The 23,133-nt window shown below is 43.9% G+C and overlaps 1 protein-coding gene across 1 annotated transcript in view; it reads left to right on the top strand.

Annotated features, from left to right (window-relative positions):
• The window catches only part of ARIH1 (ariadne RBR E3 ubiquitin protein ligase 1), a 38,496-nt gene extending 17,426 nt beyond the window's left edge, over positions 1-21,070 (top strand). Inside the window, exons 5-13 of the mRNA XM_009702380.1 lie at positions 1,450-1,516; positions 2,765-2,871; positions 5,092-5,134; positions 6,254-6,325; positions 14,576-14,706; positions 14,805-14,862; positions 16,154-16,414; positions 17,306-17,418; positions 20,303-21,070. Of these exons, the coding sequence (XP_009700682.1) occupies positions 1,450-1,516; positions 2,765-2,871; positions 5,092-5,134; positions 6,254-6,325; positions 14,576-14,706; positions 14,805-14,862; positions 16,154-16,414; positions 17,306-17,418; positions 20,303-20,387 (937 nt within the window). The 3' untranslated portion in view covers positions 20,388-21,070. The remainder of the gene's footprint in view (positions 1-1,449; positions 1,517-2,764; positions 2,872-5,091; positions 5,135-6,253; positions 6,326-14,575; positions 14,707-14,804; positions 14,863-16,153; positions 16,415-17,305; positions 17,419-20,302) is intronic.
• The last annotated feature ends 2,063 nt before the right edge of the window (positions 21,071-23,133 follow it).

A 23,133-nucleotide genomic window follows, 5' to 3' on the forward strand; every position in this document is an offset into this window, starting at 1 on the left:
TATGTCGAAAGACAGTAATATTCAGAGCAAAGTTCTTGAAGGTCTTGACCTGAGTGGTGCTGTGGAAGTGCTGTTGAACCTAGAGCAGGTGAGGTTGCTGACGTGGAGTGATTGTAGGCAGTTTGGTAAGCAAAACTAGCAGGTTGTGTACTCGGATTAGTTACGGCATTACTCTTCACTTAAATTCCAGTTCCTGATATATACAGATAATAAATAACTTTTTAAAGTTAAGCCTAGCTATGGAGTAAGAAAGTAAAATTTATAATTCATATTATAAGTTAAAATTGTTTTTTCATTCTTCAGTAAGTTTCACTCCAAAATTGCAGGCTTGCCATGGACATGGACCTGATGAGATGCTTTGTCAGCTGTTTTGCTTTATTTTAGCTCTGGGAATTTGGCTGCCATGTGCTATGTTTATGTAATAACCAGCACGTTGTTTGGTGAGGAGCTCCTCAGACTGCTGAAGGCTAGGATTTATGCAACATCACATTGTCACGTGCGCTGTTCTTTAATGAATGTTGGCATGATAACATGCAGGAGTACACTTCATTTTGGCTGCACCCTGAAATGGATAATTTATTAATCTCAATATTTATATGTGATAGGGCCTGTATAAAGCTGTGTTCCACAGTATTATTTAGAACAGAAATACCGCAAAGTGCCCATTGGTCCAGCTTTATATTTATATATATGCCGAAGACACTTCAGTCATAACTGAAGGAAGTAAAAAGTGCTCAGCAATACATAATTAAATTATTTTGAATGTATTTAAGCTGGACAGTCTGCAAATGCCAGCTGGGTTGGTGTGTCCAGGAGAAAAGTGGTCACCATGCTTTTAAAGGATTCCTGTCTGTCTTGTTTTTTTCTACTATCCCACTTCTGAGCTGACTGACTTAATTTAAAGTTGAAGTTGATGTTGTGTACACGCTCTATGATGTTGAATTTAAATCAGCTTTGGTTTTATGGTAAATAGATTAACATTAACTTTTAAACTGAAGCTGTAGCATTCCACTGAAACCCAGATAACATTAGGTCTACCAAAGTTACTAACTGCACAACAGCTGTTCTGGAGCTTTTTTAAGAGATTTGCCATAAAATGTTCGTATTTAATGTACATGAACTAATAAAATTGTTTGCTCTGTTTCTTGGGCTCTTCAGGAAGGTGTTTTTAAATAAAAATCCCCACACCAGGAAGTTCAGTTCTTCTGAACTGCATGAGCTTTCTATGTGATTCTGAACCTAATATTAGACGTTAAATAGAATATTTGTAGTTTTCATAATAATATAATAAATGATCTAACAAATAGAGAACAGGTAAGTTCAAAAAGGTACCTGCAAGTGTAGAAAGAGAAATCAAAACCATTTACTGTCATAACTTACTGGCTATGTATGGGGAAAAAATGAGTTTTCTACTGCAATAATTTTTCTGTGTTTCTACCCTTTCCACAGGCGTCTGATCACAGATTCCAAGGTTAAATTAAAGTACCAGCATTTAATAACCAATAGTTTTGTAGAGGTAAGTTTTTTTATCTGAAATTTTTAATGGGTTCTAGTTTTTTTTTCCTCACATAGGTACCAAACCAGAGACGTGAGACTGGCTTACAACTGTAGAGCTGGGTTTTTTGTGTAGTCTCTGATAAAGTGTGACTACAAACTAGAGGCTTTGCAGGGGTTATTTTATAGCCCTTTTATTTACAGATATAGTTATAGGAAAATATTAAAAAAAATCTGCAGGACAGAAGACCTAGAGATATAGCAAGCAGCTGTACATAAAGAGAATGCTAAGAGCTGTTCAATATATAGGTTCTGAGGAACACATAATATTTATAGTTCTTGAATGTTACCTGAGATACTTCAGATTGAAAACAGGAAATGTTGTAAACAAGAACATGCATTAAACATTTGCCATTTGAAGTAAAGCTGCAAAATTGCTTTTAGCAAAATACTAATAGCTTTGCAACCTCAAAATCAAAATAAACTTGGAGAAAGGTGCTTCGGAATATTTTTCCGTTGACCCATTTTCCCAGTTGTATGCATTCAGATTTACTGTAGAGCCCAGTATGTAAATTGTTACTGGGATCAAGCTTTCACTCCTTGTTTGAAGTGATGAATACAGTGGGTTTTGTTTGTTGTGGTGGTTTTTGGTTTGGTTTGGTGTGTTGTTGTTGTTGTTGGTTTTTCTTTTGTTTTCTTTTCTGTTGTTGGGTTTTTTTATTAAATGCAACATTGGAGCTAAGCGTAGGTTGCAGACTGAAAGAGTGACAGAAGTCTAGCAGTGCAGACCTGTATCTGGCTTTGGTACAGCAGGAACAGGCGATGAGATGGTGTTCAAGGGGTATTAGAAAGCAGTGCTTGTAAAAAGCTAGTGTGCATGGTTTGTGAGCAGTTTCAGAGAGGCTGTTGCAGCGGTGGAACAGAGATGGCAGTTGCAAACAACTTGACAGATACTTTTCTCAGTGGAAAGCCTTATAGCTTCAGATTGTTCTTTTCTCTGGGTGAGCTGCGAGGTCAGCAGAAGTGTTTATGCTCCTCATCTTTCATAAGAGGCCATTTGATGGTGAAGAGTTGACTATCATATTCCTGCTTTCTTTCAGTAGAAAGAAAGTAAATACTTTGAGGAGACAGCACTCTTATTGTAGAGGACTGGTAAGACAGGAAGGAGTGTGACTGAAGGTCGTGGTTGAAAAGATGAAAAAGGGATGAAGGACAGGTAGATGCGTGCAGCATCCTTTTTCTATTATTTTTTTTTTGCTTTATTTCGTAGTGTAATCGACTGTTAAAGTGGTGTCCTGCCCCAGATTGCCACCATGTTGTTAAAGTCCAATATCCTGATGCTAAACCCGTTCGCTGCAAATGTGGACGTCAGTTTTGGTAAGAGCAATCACATAAAAGATGTTAATAGTGCTTTTTACTTAATACCTTGAAAGTATATTAGTATGTATTCTGTAAGTCTTTATATTTGGATGTGGTTTAGTTGGTGGGAGAAGCATGGGGTCGGCTTCAAATGATAAACCAGGATTAGGTACAGCTGGTTGCAAAGCCCATCACTATGTATAGAATCATAGAATGGTTTGGTTGGAAGGGACCTTAAAAGATCATCTCATTCCAACCCCCCTGCCATGGTGTGGGACACCTTTCACTAGACAAGTTGCCCAAAGCCCCATCCAGCCTGGCCTTGAACACTTCCAGGGATGGGGCATCCACAATTTCTCTGAGCAACCTGTTCCAGTGCCTCACTACTCTCATGGTGAAGAATTTCTTCCTAATATCTAATCTAAACCTTCCCTCTTTCAGTTTAAAGCCATTGCCCCTTGTCCTGTCACTAGAGGCCCTTGTAAAGTGTGGGCTAGATGAGTGGACAGTGAGGTGGATTGAGAACTGGCTGAGTGGCAGAGCTCAGAGGGTTGTGATCAGCAGTGCAGAGTCTGGTTGGAGGCCTGTAGCTAGTGGTGTTCCCCAGGGGTTAGTTCTGGGTCCAGTCTCATTCAACCTGTTCATCAACGACCTGGAGGAAGGGACAGAGTGTACCCTCAGCAAGTTTGCTGATGATACAAAACTGGGAGGAGTGGCTGATGTGCCAGAAGGCTGCTCTGCCATTCAGCAAGACCTGGACAAGGTAGAGAGTTGGCTGGAGAGGAACCTAATGAAGTTCAACAAAGGCAAGTGTAGGGTCCTGCACCTATGGAGGAGTAACTCCGTGCACCAGTACAGACTGGGGGTTGACCTGCTGGAATGCAGCTTGGTGGAGAAGGACCTGGGAGTCCTGGTGGACAACAAGGCCATGAGCCAGCAATGTGCCCTTATGGCCAAGAAGGCCAATGGTATCTTGGGGTGCATGAGGATGAGTGTGGGCAACAGGGTGAGAGAAGTTATTCTTCCCCTCTACTCTGCTCTGTTCAGGCCACATCTGGAGTGCTGTATCCAGTTCTGGGCTTCCCAGTTCCAGAAGGAGAAGGAACTACTGGAGAGAGCCCGGAAGAGGGCAACAAAGATGATGAGGGGACTGGACCATCTCTCTTTTGAGGAAAGACTGAGAGAATTGGGTCTGTTTAGCCTGGAGATGAGAAGACTGAGAGGGCATCTCATCAATGCTTATAAACACCTTAAGGGTAGAAGTCATGAGGATGGGGCCAGACTCTTTTCAGTGGTGCCCAGTGACAGGTGAAGGGGCAACAGGCACAGACTGAAACACAGGAAGTTTCACCTTAATATGAGGAAGAACTTCCATACTTTCAGGGTGGCACAGCACTGAACAGGCTGCCCAGAGAGGTTGTGGAGTCTCCTTCTCTGGAGATACTCCAAGACCTGCCTGGATGTGTTGCTGTGCAACTTGTTGTAGTTGAACCTGCTTTGGCAGGAGGCTTGGACTAGATGATCTCCAGAGGTCCCTTCCAACCGTGATGATTCTGTGATTCTGAAAAGTCCCTTTTCAGCTTTCTTGCAGGCCTCTTTAGGTGCTGGAAGGCTGCTCTAAGGTCTCCCCAGAGCTTTTTCTTCCCTAGGGTGAACAACCCCAATTCTCTCAGCCTGTCTTCATAGGAGAGGTGCTCCAGCCCTCTGGTCATCTTGCTGGCCTCCTTTGGACTCGCTCCAACAGATCCATGTCCCTCTTGTGTTGGGGGCCCCAGAGCTGAAGGCAGTACTGCAGGGGGGGGTCTCACCACAGCGGGGTAGAGGGGGAGAATCCCCTCCCGCGACCTGCTGGCCACACCACTTTTGATGCAGCCCAGGATACGGTTGGCTTTTGGGGCTGCAAGCGCACATTGCCGGGTCACATTGAGCTGTAGTTGTTTCTTTCTGTGTCCTGGGCCTGCTTTGACATGGAGACAGATCCAGCTTTCCCTGAGAGACGGCCTGCAGGTGAGGTTCTTGACTGCAGGCACTGTAGAGAATCAAAATGTATCAAGATATATACTGCTCTGAAATGACTGTTGAGGGTTTTGAGGGTTGGGGTTTTTTTGACATGTATAATGTTTCATTAGGTCTTTCAGCAGAACAACCCAGAAGAAAACTTCCATGGTGTTAACCTAGTTAAATAAAAGTATAATCATCTGCCCTATTTGCTTATTTTCCCCTTTCTTTCACTTACAGCTTTAACTGCGGTGAAAACTGGCATGATCCTGTTAAATGCAAGGTGAGCACACCAAAGTTCTTTTCTGAATGCACGACTTGAAAAAGTTTAAAGTCAATTTAGTTGCAAGATACAGAAATGAAGGACAAGCTTTGTGGCTGTTCATGTCAAGAAGCATAGTAGTTCACCTGTTTAGATTGTAGCGTGAGAAGAATCAGTGAAATCATACTGGATGCCTGAAAGTTGGACCTTATGAAGGAATCGTGCCTCAGCCAGATGGGGAAGTGTCTGGAGGAGGCAGCTGTTACAGATGTGACCCTCTGAAGAGCAATGAAGGTGCTTCAGGAGTGAATGCTTCACTTGACAACAAGCATTCCTGTACTACCTGTTTCTGTAGGTGTTCGGTGCTTCAGCAAGCTTGTGATTTGTTGTACTGAAGGAATTAATTTGGTCCTGGCACCTGCTGCCATGCAATGAACTGTGGAACTGTTAAACTATAATCGAGCCTGGGATCCTGTGCCCCATGCAGAGCCCACATGCAGCCATGTTTCATGCCCTGGGGACAGAGCAGTCTATATTCCTAGTGACAAATGCAAAAAAAATCCCCAAACTTCCTTGGAGAGAGAGGAGAGGAAACCTCACCAAAGGTTTAGCATGGTTTGGCTGGTCTTTCCAGGCTTGATGTAGTCAGTTTATTATCCAACAGGTGCAAGCAGTCTTTTGGTTTTGTTACTTGAATTAATTTGATAAAGCCATGTTCTCAGTGAGGTGGGTTTTTTTTAAAAAAAAAGTGTAATGTGAGCATTGCAAGCCTAAGGACAAACTTGGCTTGATGTAAAGCTAGGCATCACAGAGGGTCGGACTGCAGTTTTGGCAGATCATTGTTACAATGTCCTTATTTTAGAGTCTCATGTGAAGTTTGTGTTGATTGAACTTGAGAACTGCAAACTCATTGCTGAAGTGTTTATGCTGAGAGATTGTGCTCACCGGATCAGGACGGTGCTGCAGGAAATGTCTGCAACTAAATTAGTTGCTGTTTGCACTGGTTTCCAGCACCAACAGCCCCCCGTATTCCCCTGTGGTTGTGTGTACCTTACCTTAATATAAGCAGCTGTCTTGGGAACATTTAGAGTTCCTCTATTTAAATGTAACTCTCTTCTTCATTTTTTTTTTTCCTAACAGTGGTTAAAGAAATGGATTAAGAAGTGTGATGATGACAGTGAAACTTCTAATTGGATTGCAGCAAACACAAAGGTGAGGGTTTTTCTCATATTTTATAGAGAGTTACCAGATGAAAAGGACAGCCTAATTCATCTGTACTAGGATTATTTTTTCTGTTGCATGTCATTAGTTAAGAGCAAGCCTTAAAATCCACAGTACACTGAAGTACTCTTGTTTGAAGAGCAAATATGTGTTACTGCTTCGAATCAGGTGAGGTTCTTCGGGTTAAGTGGAGTTTGTTCTTGTAAGAAAGAGTTAATTGAAGACCCAAGGGAAGCTCAAGTTTTAAGTCTTTGGGCTGCTGTCTGGCACTGATGGCTTCCCTAAGCAAATCTGTGCCTCGCTCCAAGTGTGTGAAACATGTTAACACCACCCGTGGCTCAATTTGGCTGTGATAATTTACATCTGCCTTTAAACCCCCTGGGTTGGCCTCTTGAGGAGTTGTTCATTTCCGCTGGGCAAGATTCCAGATAGAGACTGGCAGAACAGCTGTTAAGATTTTATTATGTAAATGTCTTCCTTCTAGCTAGCCCAACTTTGCCTGAAACTTCAGCAGTTATTCAGTTTGGGACAAATTACAACAAAGGTTGGCATGGTGGCAAGAAAACAAAAGCAGCAGATGCCATCAGGGTGGGGGGGGTTAGGAGCAGACCTGGGTCTCATGACTGCTGAGCCAGGAGGGTGGAAGAAGGTGGGGAGGGTGTGAGGAAATGGCTGCTTTGTTTTCTTAGCTCTGTTGTGTAACTGGTTAATGGTATTGTTTGCAGCAGCGGCTGCTTCTTTCTGGGGCTGGCTGCGTGTTTTTCATTGAACTGGAATGTTGCATTATGGTGAAAGCAGAAACACCCATCATGCTGAAATGCACAGTTAAAATCAGGCTGAAATTGTGCGGTCTCAGCTGCTTCTTTCTGTTTTGTGGGCTGAGACTTGTGTGGTCTCTGTTTGGAGTCTGAATGTTGCTCAATAAAGTGAACTTGGCTTTTTCTGAGGTGAGTGTGTTCAAAGATATATTGTGGCTTGAGAACTCAACCAGATTTGTTTCAAGTTTGCTTGGTCTTCAGGTATTGCTCGTATTAAACCTGAGGAAGAATAGCTGAATAGCTTGGAAAGGGCTGAGTGTAAGCACATGCAAAGCAGCTTTTAGCCTTTGTTATCAAGTATTTGGGACGTCAGAATGGGCACAGCCCTATTTTGCCGGTGACAAAGCCCTCGGGAGCCAGACCAGGACCTGCTGCTGCCCCTCAGGAGTGTGATCTTGGTCATGGCCTTAGGGTTCCCCATCTCCTACCTGCCCCTACCTTGGCAAGTGCTGCTAAAGACCAGGATCTGAGCTCTTCTTGCTGAGTTTTGTTAGGATCAAATGTTAATCTTTCCTTTACTGGATTCTGTGCCCATTAAAAAGGCTGAGATGATAGACACTTGTGTGTTATGTAGACTACACATGAATAATATGCCACTAATGCTGGCTGCTGGAAATAGGAAGCTACTTATCTCTTTTCTCAGATAGGAAGATGACAGTTTCTGCGGCTTGCTTGTCCAAGACTTAAGCATAAATAGAAATATTGTAAAGATGGTCATCTTTTTTTTCTTTTTAGTAGGATCTAGACTTCGTCAAGTAGGAGTCATGCCAGTGGTTGGGCTGGTATTTAAAGCATAGCTTAGACTGTCAGAAATAGTATTGAATGGCTGGAGTAAGAAGATTTTTTTTTTTTGGTGGGAAACACCCATCCAGAGGATGGTGAAGAGGGGAAATGAGTGTGACCAAGCCGTGCTGGCATTAGCCCAGCTTATCTGTTAGTTCCTGTAGTCTGGTGTCAGCAGCAGAAGAGCTGTTGTCCTTGAACATCACTGTCTAAGCTACTTCCTCTAATACCATACGAGACACTCCTACAGCAAGAAAGTACTTTGGAGTCCAGGCTGTACAGAAGCAACAGGAAGAAAAATAACATCAAAGTAATTACACCAGACACTTGAGCAAGCCAACTGTCCTGGAGTCTTATGGTATCCATATCAATTGAATTAACTGAAGGACAATATTGCAATTCTTCTCTCTCCGAACTGACACTAGTTTCAATTGAGGGGAAAGTTGGCAGGAAATGTAACCCACCACTTGTAATGATCTCTGCTGCCTTGTGGGCAGGAAGATGTGGAAGGTGGTAATTTCACACTGCTATAATGATGAAGCCCAAGCAGTGCTGGCTGCTGGAACATGTGCAATCGGAGCTTCACAGCCTCCGGAAAACTGGATCATCCTAGAGCCGCGGGGCTGCCAGCCACCACCTCCCCTTGCCTGAATTGCCTGCTGGCCCTTGGCCAAAGGCACAGAGAAACCCATGTGCCTGTCTGACAGCGACACAGTTCTGCTGCTCTTCAGGGAGGAACCAAGTAAAATCCTTTCCTGCTGTAGTGTGAGGTTGTAGCGATATACTGGGAGAGGAATCGCACAGTTGGAGTGCGCATACATCTGTCCTTACTCTGTCTCTGTACTATTTGTAGCAGGAAAACAGGGCAGTCGTGTTTGGGGAGGGATATCTGGTGCCTTCACAGCTGTTTGCTGACTGCAAGTCAGAGCCCAAATTCTGTGTTGCATTTCTTCATTTTGAAGAACCTAGAAGGGAATTGGATCGGGTACCATCAGATGCAAAAATCCTTGTTTTCAGTGGGAAAAACTCTCAAGGTAATTCAATTGCTACTGTGCTCTCCATTGCTATTTCTAGCGTTTGCAAAGTGCTTTCTTGAGTCCTCCAAGCGTGATGCAGAGCTGCAGTCCTATCCCATGTGGTCTCCGTTCAGGGAGGAAAACTTCCTGTCTTACCAAGATGAAGGTATAAGAGAAAATTACCAGTTCTCTTGGAATGTGGGCTTGAAATCTGGGTAATCCTTTGCAACAGGAGAATGTGAGATACATTTGTTCCAGCTTGCCCTGGGAGACAGAATAGGAAAGGAAAATTAGGCAATTGTTGTGTGAGAGAACAGAAAAGTGAAACTCAGGTGAATTGGTTTCTGTTCAGAAATTGGAATGATGTGATGCATGTTTTGATGAATTATGTAGAATGGTCTGAATGAAAAATGATTTGAGTAGCGAGTTTTGTGGTTTCCTATATTTTTTTATTTTACATTCATTTATTTGCACTTAGGAGACCTGCACTAAATTCTTTGTACTTCTACAAAAGATACAGCCCTTGCAGCAGAGTCTGCTGGAGTAGATGGCCATTTACTTAAAATAAGCTACTTTCACATACGAGTTCAGCTTAACTAAATTAATTTAAATTTGAGATAAGCCAATACAAGTTCTTTATCAAGCCTCTAATTCTCAGTCTTCTTGCAAAGAAGGGTTGAAGAGTCTAAGGTTTTGCACATTTCTTTTTTTGTTTGTTGTACAAACTTGGTTCTTAAATAGTTCCTTTCTTGAATTAAACTAGGCAGGTTTCAGGTGTTTGGTTCGTGTCGCTTTGGGAATAAAGAAACCACATAGATCTATTACTTAAGTGGATATTAAAAGGAGTAAGAAATATAGAAATCTTGGATTTGTGCATTTATTTTGGGCTCTTAAGGTGTATCAAGACTGTCTGAAAGGAGTCTAAAAGGAGGAGGGGAAACCTGTTTCAAATGTGAGTTTCAATGATGTTAATCTTTCTGCATCTTAGAATACTAAAGGAAGAACAAAAAAGATGCTAACGGTGCTGGTGTTCACCCAAGGCTCTGTTTGGTTTTTTTGTTGCTTTTTTGAAGTTAAATTGGTGTTAATGAAAGTTGTTCATCTGATACTAAAAATGCCCCTGCTTTACCGCTTTTGGCTCCTGGCGTGTCACCATCTCATTATCTTCCGGGCTAGACAGGGCTTGAATGCCTGATGTGTAAGACAGGCAGATTTTCTTCCTCCAGAAAAGCTATTTGCCATTTTTCTCCTCTAAGCGAGATAAAATGGCACAAACCCAGTTCTGTTCCTTTTCAGGTCACTTTTTAATGTCTGAACATGCGCTCTCTCTGTACTTTCTGGAAGTCCTACATTTGTTCTAACGTGTGAAAATTCTGGCAGCCCTGCTAGATCCTCACTGGGCACCAGCATTGAACTTTGCTCTTTCATTTCTCACCAGCGCAGTTTTGTGCCAGAGCTGTGAACAGCGTCTTTCCTAAGATGTCAAAGTGCCATCTTTTCCTCTCGGATGAGCAAGTGTTTAAAGTACCCTGCTTTGCTCAATGACTCTAGGTTGTGTCATGGTGTATTATTTTGTGCTAACCATAATTAAGTTCAGCATTTTTGGATTTTGTTGAAATACATTAAGAAATCCTCATGGTGTTTGAGGATTTTTTTTTTTTTTATACAATGGGTTATAGGTGAAGGCGTCGCTGTGAATGTGGCTGGGAGGCTGATGTACACCAGTTGCTTCTGGGAGTTCCAGAGAGAACCGATCTGTTTCACCTGCCCTGAAATGTGAAATAAGTTTCTATTTAGCCTCCTGTTCATAAAACAGCAGCTGAGATTTATGATGTTTTATGTACACGCAGCCTTTTACGACAAAATAGGGATTGTTCTCCTTTGCCAGCTTTGCCTGGGCTTTTGTTTCAAAGTGCGGCGTGTAAGCACAACACCGAATTGCTTAGAGTGGAACAATGTTAATGAGGTCACTCCTGCATCATGGCATGACAGATAACGTGGAGAATAATCTACCGGTTTAGTAATTTGATTTGCTGGCTATTATGTTGTTGCGTAGCCGTAATTCTCAGTAAGATCTTCCTTCCCTATCCTCCTTAATCTATAAATCTCTCCCACTCGTTGCGTTGGTGGCTTGAGTAGTTGCTGCCTTTTTCTTTCAGCATTTCTTTATTATGTTCTTCTCATGGCTTTTTCCTTAATTTTTAATAATATTGAACTTCTACACTTTTACACAACTTCATGGATCTGTATAGCTAACTGTGTAATCTGTCTTCCATGTGCTTTGCTTAACAGACATATAAAGGCTTCAAAAGGATGTTATTCCCTGTAATAAAAGGGCTGTAATCAGAGTCTTTTTTTGTTGTAGTTTACATCACAGGGCTAGAAGCCCTAAGCACCTTGCAATATTGAGACACTGAAGACCTTGGCCTCATCCTCAGAGACAGGAGAGCAGAATTTCAGTGCTCCTAATTGAGTCTCGATGTGGATGAGGATGGCCTCACATCCTCGCGGTGTGGATGTGCCCCATTGCGCCTCTCCAGCTTGGCAGATTGTCTGGCAACTGTTTCTGTCGTCTTCCAGTTGTGGGATTTTCCCAAGTAGGAGTGATGGCTGCAGCTGTTTGTTGGATTAGCTGCATCTTCTGCAGTGGCATGCAGATGCTGGCATCTCATCACATGAGATGTATTTGGAAGAAACTGCACAACTCTGCAACCACCATCTCTTGAAAAACCATTCATCGCCGTGTGCCCCAGGGTCAGCGTTTGAGTGACAGGGGAGCTGTGTTGTAATGCGACAGGGGTGCAGTGCCACTGTTCGTACATATTAGCAAAGTGCACCCTGGTTGATGAGCAAATTGAGCAGGGATCTTCACAGTTGTGAAGGATATTGATGGGATAAACCTAAATTTGGGTCCTGACCTGTTGGTGCAGGATTGGAAGAGGAAGAAGGGCTGCCAGGAAAAGGAAAATAGATACTGCACTGCATACTGTGGTCAAAGGAGACACCATTTTTTATTCTGAAGTTCACCAAACTGCATTGACTGACTAATTGGGAAGAAGCTTACCTGACTGAGTACCCAGCCTATGGACAGCCCAAGAGGACTTCTTGATGCTGTCCCCCCGAGAGGACCAGCAAGGGAGCTACTGTGCTTCATTTTGTCTGTAGTACAGTTACTCAGTAGGACAAACACAGGTGATAGGGAGGAAAGCAGGTCTGGAAAAATCTCCTTATGTGCTTGCTTGTTGCTTGAACCCACTGGAGTTGCAACCAGCACCCAAAAATACTGCGCCAAAACAAATAAGCAGCCAGCTAGCATGCAGTGACTGACACAGCATGAGGATGGGAGGAGAGGTGCGACTGCAGAAAGAAACATTAATCAAACTACTTGAGTAGTTCCCCAAATCTGGGGGATCTTTTTATTTACAAGACAAACCTGGTCTTCTGGTTAGAAATCGAGCTTTGTCCTATTACTCAAGCCAAGCCCTGGTTGTGACCTGTTGATGGGATGGCGATGCTGCCCTTCTTGACTGAAGAGGAGGGCAGCACTGTCCAAACAAGTGCTGTAATAGCATCTCCTTTCAAAGGAATGGCTTAGGAAAACCTTGCTGGTTGCATGGGATGTTCCTCGTTTCTGTCCAGTCCTTAACCCTTCCCCTTCAGGATCAGGCAGTAAGACCCAGGCGGGACTTTGAGGAGGAAGAAATGATGGCAGTACTCAAGTGGTGTGCTCTGCCATTGCTGGGGAGACCGGAATCATGAAGTGATTTAGGTTGGAAGGAAATGTCATCTTGCTCAGCCGCTCAGCTCGAAGCAAGGATAACCTCAAAATTAGGGCAAGCTGCTGTAATGAGCCTTACTTTTCATTAGTGTTCAGGTCTGCAAAGTTGCAATCAGGAAGCAAAACTGGCTGAAAGCACTTTAATTACGTTGGCCAAAAAGAAGTTGCATTCCCTCTTGTCTTCCCCTCCTTGTCTCTTGTAACCTGCTTTGCCTTACTGCAAACCTCTCCCTGCAGTGGGAACGGCCACGTCTGGCATCTGGAGACCTTTTGCACCTCCTGAGCTATCTTCTGAGTACTTTTTGGTGTGCAAATTCTCCTGTCTCTTACAATCCAAATAGGCAAACTTGTATGAAAATGTAGTAATAGTTGGGACACTTGGAGTGGATGTGCAAGAATGTGTCGGATTGTGTACTATGTAAGAGTAGCAGTTATAGATGTATTGAAAGTGTTGGTTTCTTCCTTTATTGCAAGTTTACCTGAATGTCGGAATAGGAAATGATTGCTCTGGTTAACAAACAGTAAAGATGTGCGCCTGACTGGGGAAGGGATTTTATATGCTTCTGACCCAAAAGCTGCAGCTGATTTTACATGAGTGTGGATCACTTGTTTAGAATCATAGAATCATTATGGTTGGAAGAGACCTCAAAGATCATCAAGTCCAACCGTATACCTGATGCCGATATGTTTGGATATGTTTGTAAGTGCCTTGTAGGTAAAATTGGCTTCTGCAAAAACTTTATAAATGCTAGTGTGGTTGTGTGATGAGCTGGACTAAAGAACTGATCCAGGCTAAAATGGTTTTGATTTTATTTTGTGGTGTTTTTTTTTTTTCCCCCCTCTGTACGTGCTGCTGGATTTTAACCTGATGTGTTCCTTGGCCCAGCTCTTGTGCAGTTGCATTGTGATTGTGTCCTGGCACAAGAGAAGTGCCACAGGGACAGGAACAAGCAGCAGAAGAGATTGGACGGGGTTCCTTCGCTTGTAGAGGCAGCTTAGCCCTTGCAACCTTGGCTTTGCATATTCATTGCTCTACACGAGTTGAATATCATTTTAGGAAGTGGCCATATGCTGCTGATGTATGAGAATGATACTGGTGTTATTAAAAACAAAACAAAACCAAAAAAGCCCCCATGCAAACCAAAGAACCACATATTCCCCAAAGGCTTCCCTGTGCAGTGCTGCTCTTTGATATTCTTATATTTGTCAAAGGCCTCACACCTGAAAGGGGAGCCTCATATGGGCTTTTGTAGAAAAGTCTTCAGTGAGGTGTCACATGAAGGGGAAAAAGGGGACCCAGTGGGAAATGTGGAAATGCCCCAGGAGGTATTTTTTTAGCTGACAGAAACGTCTTTGAAGCACAGTAGATTCTTGCTGCACGTTTTCATATACTTTTTGGATGGCATTTTACAACTGCAGGTGTCTTGGATTGATAACAGCATGATAGCAGCTCACCGTTAGGCTTTTTTTGCTTTGAATGCTGAAGTGGACCAAACACTTACTAGTGAGGAAAGCCAGATGCCTTCCCCTGGGCTGTTACAGACCATCACTACTGCTGTGATTTTGGAGATGATGATGAAATTTACCCATACAGTGTACCACTATGGTAGCAGCATAGACAGAATGCGTTATTCCTTCGGGGTTTTTTTGCTATCTAGCTGCTCCGATTTTGAAAATGTTTTAAGGCCTGACTCAGAAGAGGATCTTGGAGATCAAAAGGAAGAAGTAAATCATGCATTTCACTTGACGTGCTATGTCTTACTGCCATGGGAACCCTTCTAACTTCACAAGACTGTTGTGGGTTCTGTGCTTTCCCTGCTAATAGTACTCTCTGTTCTGTTATCAGGAATGCCCGAAATGCCACGTCACCATTGAGAAGGACGGGGGCTGCAACCACATGGTCTGTCGGAACCAGAACTGCAAAGCGGAGTTCTGTTGGGTGTGTCTGGGCCCCTGGGAGCCCCATGGATCTGCCTGGTGAGTTCAGGAGCGTGCCTTGCTGGAAGGCGAGGAAGCAGTGATACAAACAGCATTGATTTGGACTAAAATCTGTGGAATCGGTGTCCATATTACAGGTACAACTGTAATCGCTACAATGAGGATGATGCAAAGGCAGCAAGGGATGCACAGGAGGTGAGTCCATAACCTTTGGTGGTGAGGGAGATCACCAACCCTGTGGTGTGCTTTCTGTAAACCTATAAATTGGCTCTGAAGAATTTTCTGGATTTGGGCACAAATCCGAAAGACAGTTAAGTTCCCCTGCAGCTTTGGACTCTTGCTTCGTGCCAGAAAAAAAAGAGTTCAAAGCCACTTTAACCCAATTTAAAGAAGGTGTTAATTCAGTTATCTGTCATGCTGCCTTGCCTGTTCTATAGCAGCTCTTGACATGAAGTCATCATAATGCCGTGGGTCTGAGACAACAATCCTCACATCCTTCGTAAAATGCTCATTACCGCAAAGTTCTTAATGTGAATCGTGAGGTGTTTAAACACATCGGATCTTTTGAATGTAAATAAAATAGACTGCTGTTTTTCCAATAACTATACCTGGAGGCTTGACATAGAAGAAATTGTGGGTGAAGCTGCAGCTACATTAAACTGTTTTGTGAACATAGAGCCAAAACCCTTTTTAATGGGAAGGGATTATGTGCCATGTGCTGCAGCTTGCAGAAATCCATTTCCTGCATCTCTGTCAAAGTACTGTTATAGCCAAGAACCAGAGTATTTCCTGCAGCCTCTCCTCTTGCAGATAGGGATGACTTTGGCTGATATATGCTACCTTTGTAAATCCACAACGTATAAGTTTAACCATGCCCGTGTTGTCATTTTTTTACAGCTGATCTGTCAGTGAGAAGAAAATAAGACTAATAGCTGTGTATTGAGTCATCTTGATTCTTTTGTACTATTTAGCACATGGAGTCTTTCCCTTGCTCTGTAATCCGTGTGGCCTAGGCAACCTAAGGTTGCCATTTTAACACAGGCACAGTAATTGTTTAATTAGAATTCCTTATTAGCAAAAAAATACCAGAAAACTTGCTTCTCGCTGTTTGTCATGACACTGGAAGCATTTAGGTCCTGTAACTTAAATTGAGAGGCTGATACTCAAAACTGATCAGGCTTTAGCAGTGTGATTCTAATTACTTTCAAGGTTGGGAGTGAGGATGTTACAGCTGTGCTAGGAAGTCCTCCGCATGACAGTGGGCTGCCCTGGATCTGGCCTCTCATCTCCGCGCAATGTCAGGGTTAACAGTGCCGCACAAAGCAGCGCCATCTCAGTCTGGGCAACATGAGAGGAGAAGAAATACCTTGGGAAAGGAAGGTTGTTCTCAGGGTCAGGAAGAGCCTTGTGAAGGGTTTACTTCTCTTGCAGCCATTACTTTGTTTTAACTATTTGTTTTCTTTTTCCCTAATGGGAATTAACACAGCGATCCAGAGCAGCCCTGCAGAGGTACCTGTTCTACTGCAACCGCTATATGAACCACATGCAGAGCCTGCGCTTTGAGCACAAGCTCTATGCTCAGGTGAAGCAGAAAATGGAGGAGATGCAGCAGCACAACATGTCATGGATTGAGGTGCAGTTCCTGAAGAAAGCAGTCGACGTCCTCTGCCAGTGTCGTGCCACACTCATGTACACTTACGTCTTTGCCTTCTACCTCAAAAAGAATAATCAGTCCATTATCTTTGAGGTAGGAGAAAACATGATTGTCAGGAGTTCAGATTACAAAGCTAAGTGAAATAGAGATTTAATGCTTGGAGAAGCTCTTGTCCCCTGTTTTACCGAAGTGAGGCTGTTGTAATATTCTGTTGTGCAAAAGTTAGAGGCCCTGCTGGACATTGTGTAGCACTGTCTGCTGGAGGAGGAAGTAGAGTTACAAGATGCTGCCCTCTGAAACAAGAAAGGGAGCGAGGTTCTGTCTTGAACTGGTAAAGAAGGCATTAAAGCTTAAATCTGGCATTTTCACTTACCCTGGTGTTTGCTTTTTTCCAAGAGCATTACCACTAAAATTGCACTTGAAGGTCTAATTGTGGAGGTCCACCTGCTTCACAAACAAAACTGTATTAACTGTTTCTGATTTAGAACGGTTCTTTGCTGGTCTTTGTGCAGAACCTAAGCAGGATGCTTCTGTGCTACATGCTCAGCAAAGGGCGCACAGAACTACTGAGCAGTAGTGAAAGCTGTGCTCTGATGCTGCTGTGTGTGTACACGGAGTCAGTAAAGCTTTGCCAATGCTGGTAAAAAGTAACAAATAGACAAGGGACAGAATGGGAGATGAGTTGTGTTGTACCACACTGTACCACTAGTAACAAAAGGACTTTTTTTAGGCTTGCCAGGATATTGCAGACTGAGGAAGACATAAGACTTGCTAGTAGATACGCAGATGCTCTTCTGATCAAATGAAGAAATCTCAGCCTTTTTAATCTTGATGCTCAGAGCAGGTTACTAGAATGCTACACAGTGCATATCTAATCCTGCCTTTTATTTCAGTACTGATTTCAGTTGGATTGAAGAAAAAAAATCTCTTTTCCTTTCCCCCCAGAAATAACTCCTCCTTTTTTTTTTTTTTTTGTCTTTGCAGAATAACCAAGCAGACTTAGAGAATGCTACAGAGGTGCTTTCTGGGTACCTTGAGCGAGATATATCCCAAGATTCGCTGCAAGACATAAAGCAGAAAGTACAGGATAAGTACAGGTTTGTTTTTGAATAATCTTCTCTCTCAAAGCTGCCCCAGTACCTGTATTGCCATCCTGCGTGACAGGTAGTGGCATGTGTACTTGCCAAGCTCCAGTTTTCTCCAGAGTCAAGGCCCTGGGAAGCTGTTTGCTGTTGGCCTCCTGCCATACATTGTGATCATCAGCTGGTCCCTGGGCATCAGAACAACAGCAGTTGTGTCCCACGCCAGCCCCTGAAATCACCAGCGGTGAAGCCCTTATGCAGATGCTGGCAGCATGTTTTTGTGCCTATGCTGGGACCAGCTCTCAGGGGAGGTGACAGCCTGCAAGGAGAGGCTCCCAACTCTGCCTTGCGTCTCCTCTGCTGAGCAGTAGCTAGAAGATTCAATCCCATGATGGAAAAATCTTGTGACCAAAAGCGATGGCTTTTCATATACTGCTGTTCCTGCACAGAAGGAGTATGTGGAATGGTCAGGACCAAGATGGGACCTGCATAGTGAATGCCAAAGAACAAGGACTGACTTTGTTGTTCCAAGCTGATAGCTTTGGCCTAGGATGAGTTGTCATAAGAGAGCAATCAACTCTTTTATTTATCTGTTGGGTCTGTTTGTCCAAAAAGTGGGTGTAGAAAAGCTGTTCTTAAAGAAGAGGGAGAGAGCAACCTGCCCAGCTGAGGAGACAAGCAGAAGAAATGGGGTCCAAGTGACACAAAAGCCAAGCTTTTTACAGTCCCAGGGGAATTGCTTCTGCACAGTGGAAAAATACAAAGCTGTAAATGTGGATGAGTCACAGGATTATGGCTCGCATTTTTGAGGCATTTTGCCAAAGTCACTGAATTTGTTATGCCTAGCTTGGGGGGGGAGGGAAGGCAAAGTAGGGTGAGCTGTAGCGACTAAGGGACTCTGGGGAGTGGAAGTAGCAGTTAAGCTTTGGTGGGCCTGTGGCCCATTCTGCCGTGGTCTGGCAGCACAGCTGGAGCTGGAGGAGACTCGCTAGAGCTTCTCTTTTGAGACATTTTGTAACTTACCAACTTAATGGTGGCCTTAAAGCGTATCTCAGATCAAGCTGCTTGTTCACTTAAGTCCTCTGAAACTGGATGCTCTTCTACGGATGGTAACAGCTATCCAGAAGAAATTAAAACCTAATATAGCCTCAATTGCCTGAAAACATAGTATCCCAAACCTGCCTTCATGTTTCTGAGAAGAAAGTATGCATCTGTCAAGCCCGTGCAGGTTCCTAATTAACTAGTTCAGTCATGTCTTATGTGCTGCATGGTGCTCTTCCTGTACTGGTTATGGTGTACCGATGCAAGACTGGGACCAAGGATGTTACCAAGGTGGGTTTAAAGAGCTCTGGGAAACTGTAGGAACTGACCTTCTAGCTAATTTGGTTTCAGCTCTTTTGAGCTCTTAGCTTGCAAAGACATTTCTAGAAAACAGGATTAAACCCCCACCACCAGCAGCAAAATAACTGAAGTGGGGAAAGCAGAAACTGCATGTTTGCTATCACATGCTTCAGAAAATCAATGGGACTTTGTGTACGATGATTTCTGTTGCAACAGCTGATAGCAATGAGAAAAGCCAGAACAATTTTATTCAGATAAATCTGTCAGTCTGATCAGATCCTGAACAGTTAGCTTCATAAGGGCTGTGGGTTAAGGTGAGGAGTTTCTGCCTGTGTGTTAGCATGTGTTGTGATCAAGGATAGCTTTCTGCTAGGGTCACCTGCTGGGAGATTCCTCCTGTGCACCTCACTTTAGCAAGCAGAGGGATGTTTGGCCATTGCTGAGCAAGCCAGGTTCCCAGCTGTGAGAGCCCTTTGGATGCCATCCTGACTGATGTGCTTGCCCAGAAACTGAACCACAGAATTCCCAGCAGGAACTGGTAACTTAGCAGTTGGTTCCTGGGTTCCAGTTTCTCATATTGCAGCACACTGCTCCAGGCTGGAAAAAAAACTGAACCAGGAACCTGCTACACAGCTGTGCCCGGGGCCTTGCGAGCTGCTACTAAGACTTGTCTTGTCCCCTGTGTGCCTAAAGATGATGTAGACTTTGATATCGCCTCTGGAAGGGGTTTAAACCAGAAATGCCTGCTGCTTATTTGTAATTTGCTCTTGGAACCTGAATACTTTAAATGTTTCTCTGCTCTTTACCTTTTTGTTGGCTAATGCACCCGAAATGAACGTGGCATCTTTTGATATGTTCCTATGATACCTCTTTTCCTCAGTATCATTGATCCTGGTAGGACTGTACCTAGCTCTGGGGTCAGTTTTATCTGCAGCTTTATCTGTTTAAATGAGCATAGGTGGGCAGACCCTGCAGAGTGTAATGCCCCTCTGAGACCCAGGAGTTGCGATGCAAGGTAAAATTTGCACTCCAACCAGATCGGTAACTCTTTTTGTAGCCAGCTTGATTGCTTCAATCTCCACTGGGATTTTGGAGGGGAATAAAACTGGGTCAGTGCTGCTGAGGCATTGCCCAGTTAACTCCTGGATTTTTGTTGTCCTAACACAGCTCAGAGTAGGTACCAGCCCACATTTGAGGAGAGCTTTGTCTCATTTCAGGTGTCACTGCTAAGCTGTGCTCTGGCTTTTGCAAATTGCAGCCGCTGCTTCTTCCGTTTTCAGTTATTAATGGAGGTTCCTCAGCTGTAGGGGCTCTGGGGATACTTCTGCATGGGAAACTCTAAATTTGCATGCTCTTTTTTCAGCCAGGGACCTGGAGTTGAGTGACTGGAGTAACTGAAGTCTTAATTAGTGCTGTTAACGGACTACAAATACAAAGTCCCTTCTCAGGGGATCTCTTCTTTTGGAAGTGAGACTTAATGTAGGTTTGTGTTACTCGATGCTGGGGATGAGCTGCGATTCCTAACCTGCCTTTTCTATGCTGTTCCTCTTTGCTGCAGATACTGCGAGAGTCGACGAAGGGTTTTGTTGCAGCACGTGCATGAAGGCTATGAGAAGGACCTGTGGGAGTACATTGAGGACTGAGACTGGCCCCGCATAAAATGAACTCTGAAACCTTTACCATTTAGAGTGCTCATGCGATTCAAATAAAACACACACAAGGCGCTACGCCTGTTACACCGCTGGTCTGTAGTACCGGGATTCTGTTTTATTAACAGAAAATTTAAGTAAATTATATTGTAATAAAAAAGGTAGATAAACCATTGTACAACAGTATTCTAGGTGGCCAATAAGAGTGTGACAGACGCACTAAAAAAAAAAAAAACCCTCCAACTTTAACTTGTAACGTAGCTTCATTCTCCAAGCCAACTCCTTTTTCTTTTCTATCTTTCTTTTCCTGTGTGTAGTACAGATGAAATTTAAACCAGTTTCTTGACACTGCTTTTCATGTCCAAACCAGCCATTTTGATGTACTTTGGTAAGGGGGGATGGCTTTCCTGCCCCCCTCCTCTTCTCTGCCACTCAAGTACACAGATGAATGTCGATTGGCTCATTGTAGAGATGATTCTTGGGGAGGGGAGGAGGGGGGGTACACAGCAAGGAAAAAAAAAACCTTTGTATATGACTTTTAAAACAAAAAGAGGACAACACAGTATTTTTCAAAGTTGTATATAGCGCATATGCATGGACAAAGAGCAAGCGTGGCACGTGTTTGCATAATGTTTAATTACAAAAAAATATTTATTCTTTAAAAATCTTCAAGATTATGTCTATTTGCTGTGCATTTTCTTTCCGTTTGATTTTTTTTGTTTTGTTTTGTTTTCCCTGGGATCGGGTGGGGGAAGCGTGTGCTGGTATAGTGAATAAATTTATTTTTTTTTGAAAGGCTTATACCAGAGAAGTTGGGTTTCTCCTCTTCCTGCAGTTCTTTACGTCCACGGCCTCCGTGGTTGTGTGTGTGTATCCATTGCTGACAACGGACCCATCCCCTTGCGTGCAGCTCCTGATGCTTGGTAACCCTGTGTGCGTTGCATTAGTGACCTATGCACACTGTGATTCAGGATGTTTTGCGCTTTTTTTTTTTGGCCCCAGATTGATACCTGCCCAGATCCAACTCTGCTGCTCCCATCCATGCACATAGGACACGCGCTCTGAACCCAGAGGAGGGGGGGGGGTGTGTGTGTGTGTATTGAGAGTTTTAATTTTTAATTCTGAGGCAGGAACAGGAGGGGTATTTTACACCGCTTCTCAAAAGACTTATGGAAAGATTTTGGCTGTGGATCTCCTCTCCCTCCCCCTTTCATCTGTCAAATGGACTGTTCCTTGCTGTTTTTAAGTTTCACTTACATTATAATGAGTCGTAACATTGAAAAGGAAAGGTGATGGAATTGTCTTTGTGTTTGTTTTGGGCTCAATTACTGGGCATACTGTCCTGGCAAATATTTAACACTCCATCTAGTGCAGTAGAAGTTGCCATCAGCGGGGTATTTTTCAATTAAAAGAGGAAAGAACTAATGAGTTAGCTACTGAGTCCATTTTTATGATTTCTGTAACAAGAGCTATGTTAAAGTAAACAATTGGTGGTGGTTTTATTAAATTTACTCCTGTATAGGAATTCCTTCTGTGGTATTTTTCGCCAGGCTAGTGTCCTCAAAGCTTTCTGCCACTCTGCCAGCTTCAAGGGGGAATAAATTTGCAAAGGGGTGAATTAAAGGCAGATCACAGGCAGTCTAATATTACATGCCATTTCCAGCTGACATCGGAGTCACTTCAGCTCCCTCACTGATGAATACTGACACTTCCAGCGATGTAGTTTTGTCCCTCTGTACCTGCTTTCCCCTTCAGCTCCCCCCACGATGGCTTATTTGCCCCTGGGGATAACATTGGAGAGTACCTGCACCACCATCGGTTCCTCTGGGCTGCTTTTCCTGGCACTGCTCGCAATGGGTGGGATGGAGCAGGGTCTCTACCAGCAGGCAGTGGCTGCTTGGGCTTCCCCCTTGGCTCACAAAGATTTCCCACCCATGTATAAAAATGCTTTTGAAAGCTGTGTGCTCTTCTGGAGCATGGTGGGCTGGGCAAGTGGAAGGACAGAGGCTATCTAGCATTGGGTTTTTACTTCATCTTCCCTAAACTCAAGAGACAAAGGATGTGGGCAGGCTCCAACCCAAAAGAAACCTGGTCTGTGGTGTCTTCAATCTTGATGGCTGTTGGGAAACCTTAAGACAATGATTGTTAAAGGCCTGTTCTGTGGGAGCAATCTGCTGCCGTTCCTCTCCTCCAGCTTTCAAACCCTCCCATAGGCATTGCCTGTCTGTAACGACCCCCCCGAACGCCCGCTGCGGTGGGCAGCTCCGCAGCCGCCTCTGTGGAACATACAAAGGAGAAAAAAACCCACAACATCCCTCCCTCCACCCTCCTCATAGTCTATAGCTCTGTAAACGGGTTTAGGGGAGCCCAGCCTGCGTGAGGGGCCGAAGCCTCCGCAGGCCCCTCGGCTGGGGCAGTCCTCCGCATTCGCGGCCTTACTCCATCTTACACCACAGAGGAACCGAATAAACCTTTCCTAATAAACTTATATTTTATGATTTCATTAGCTAGTTTGGTGTTCTTCATGGCAAACGCCATGACGCATCCACGGCGAAGGAACCGGGGCTGACTACGGAGGTATCCTGAGTCCTCCCGCCGCCAGCGCCGCCTTCCCGTCGGACACAGCGCAGCGCCGCGCTCCTCTATGGTTGTCCCGGAAGTGCTGGGGGGGGGGTCATTTGGTAACTGTGGTAACGGGGCGCTTCTTCCCGCTGCCGGAGCAATGGCGGAGCAGCAGGCC

The sequence above is a fragment of the Cariama cristata genome, unplaced genomic scaffold (genome assembly GCF_000690535.1).
Source record: "Cariama cristata isolate BGI_N322 unplaced genomic scaffold, ASM69053v1 scaffold5606, whole genome shotgun sequence".
In the NCBI taxonomy this organism is placed as follows: domain Eukaryota; kingdom Metazoa; phylum Chordata; class Aves; order Cariamiformes; family Cariamidae; genus Cariama; species Cariama cristata.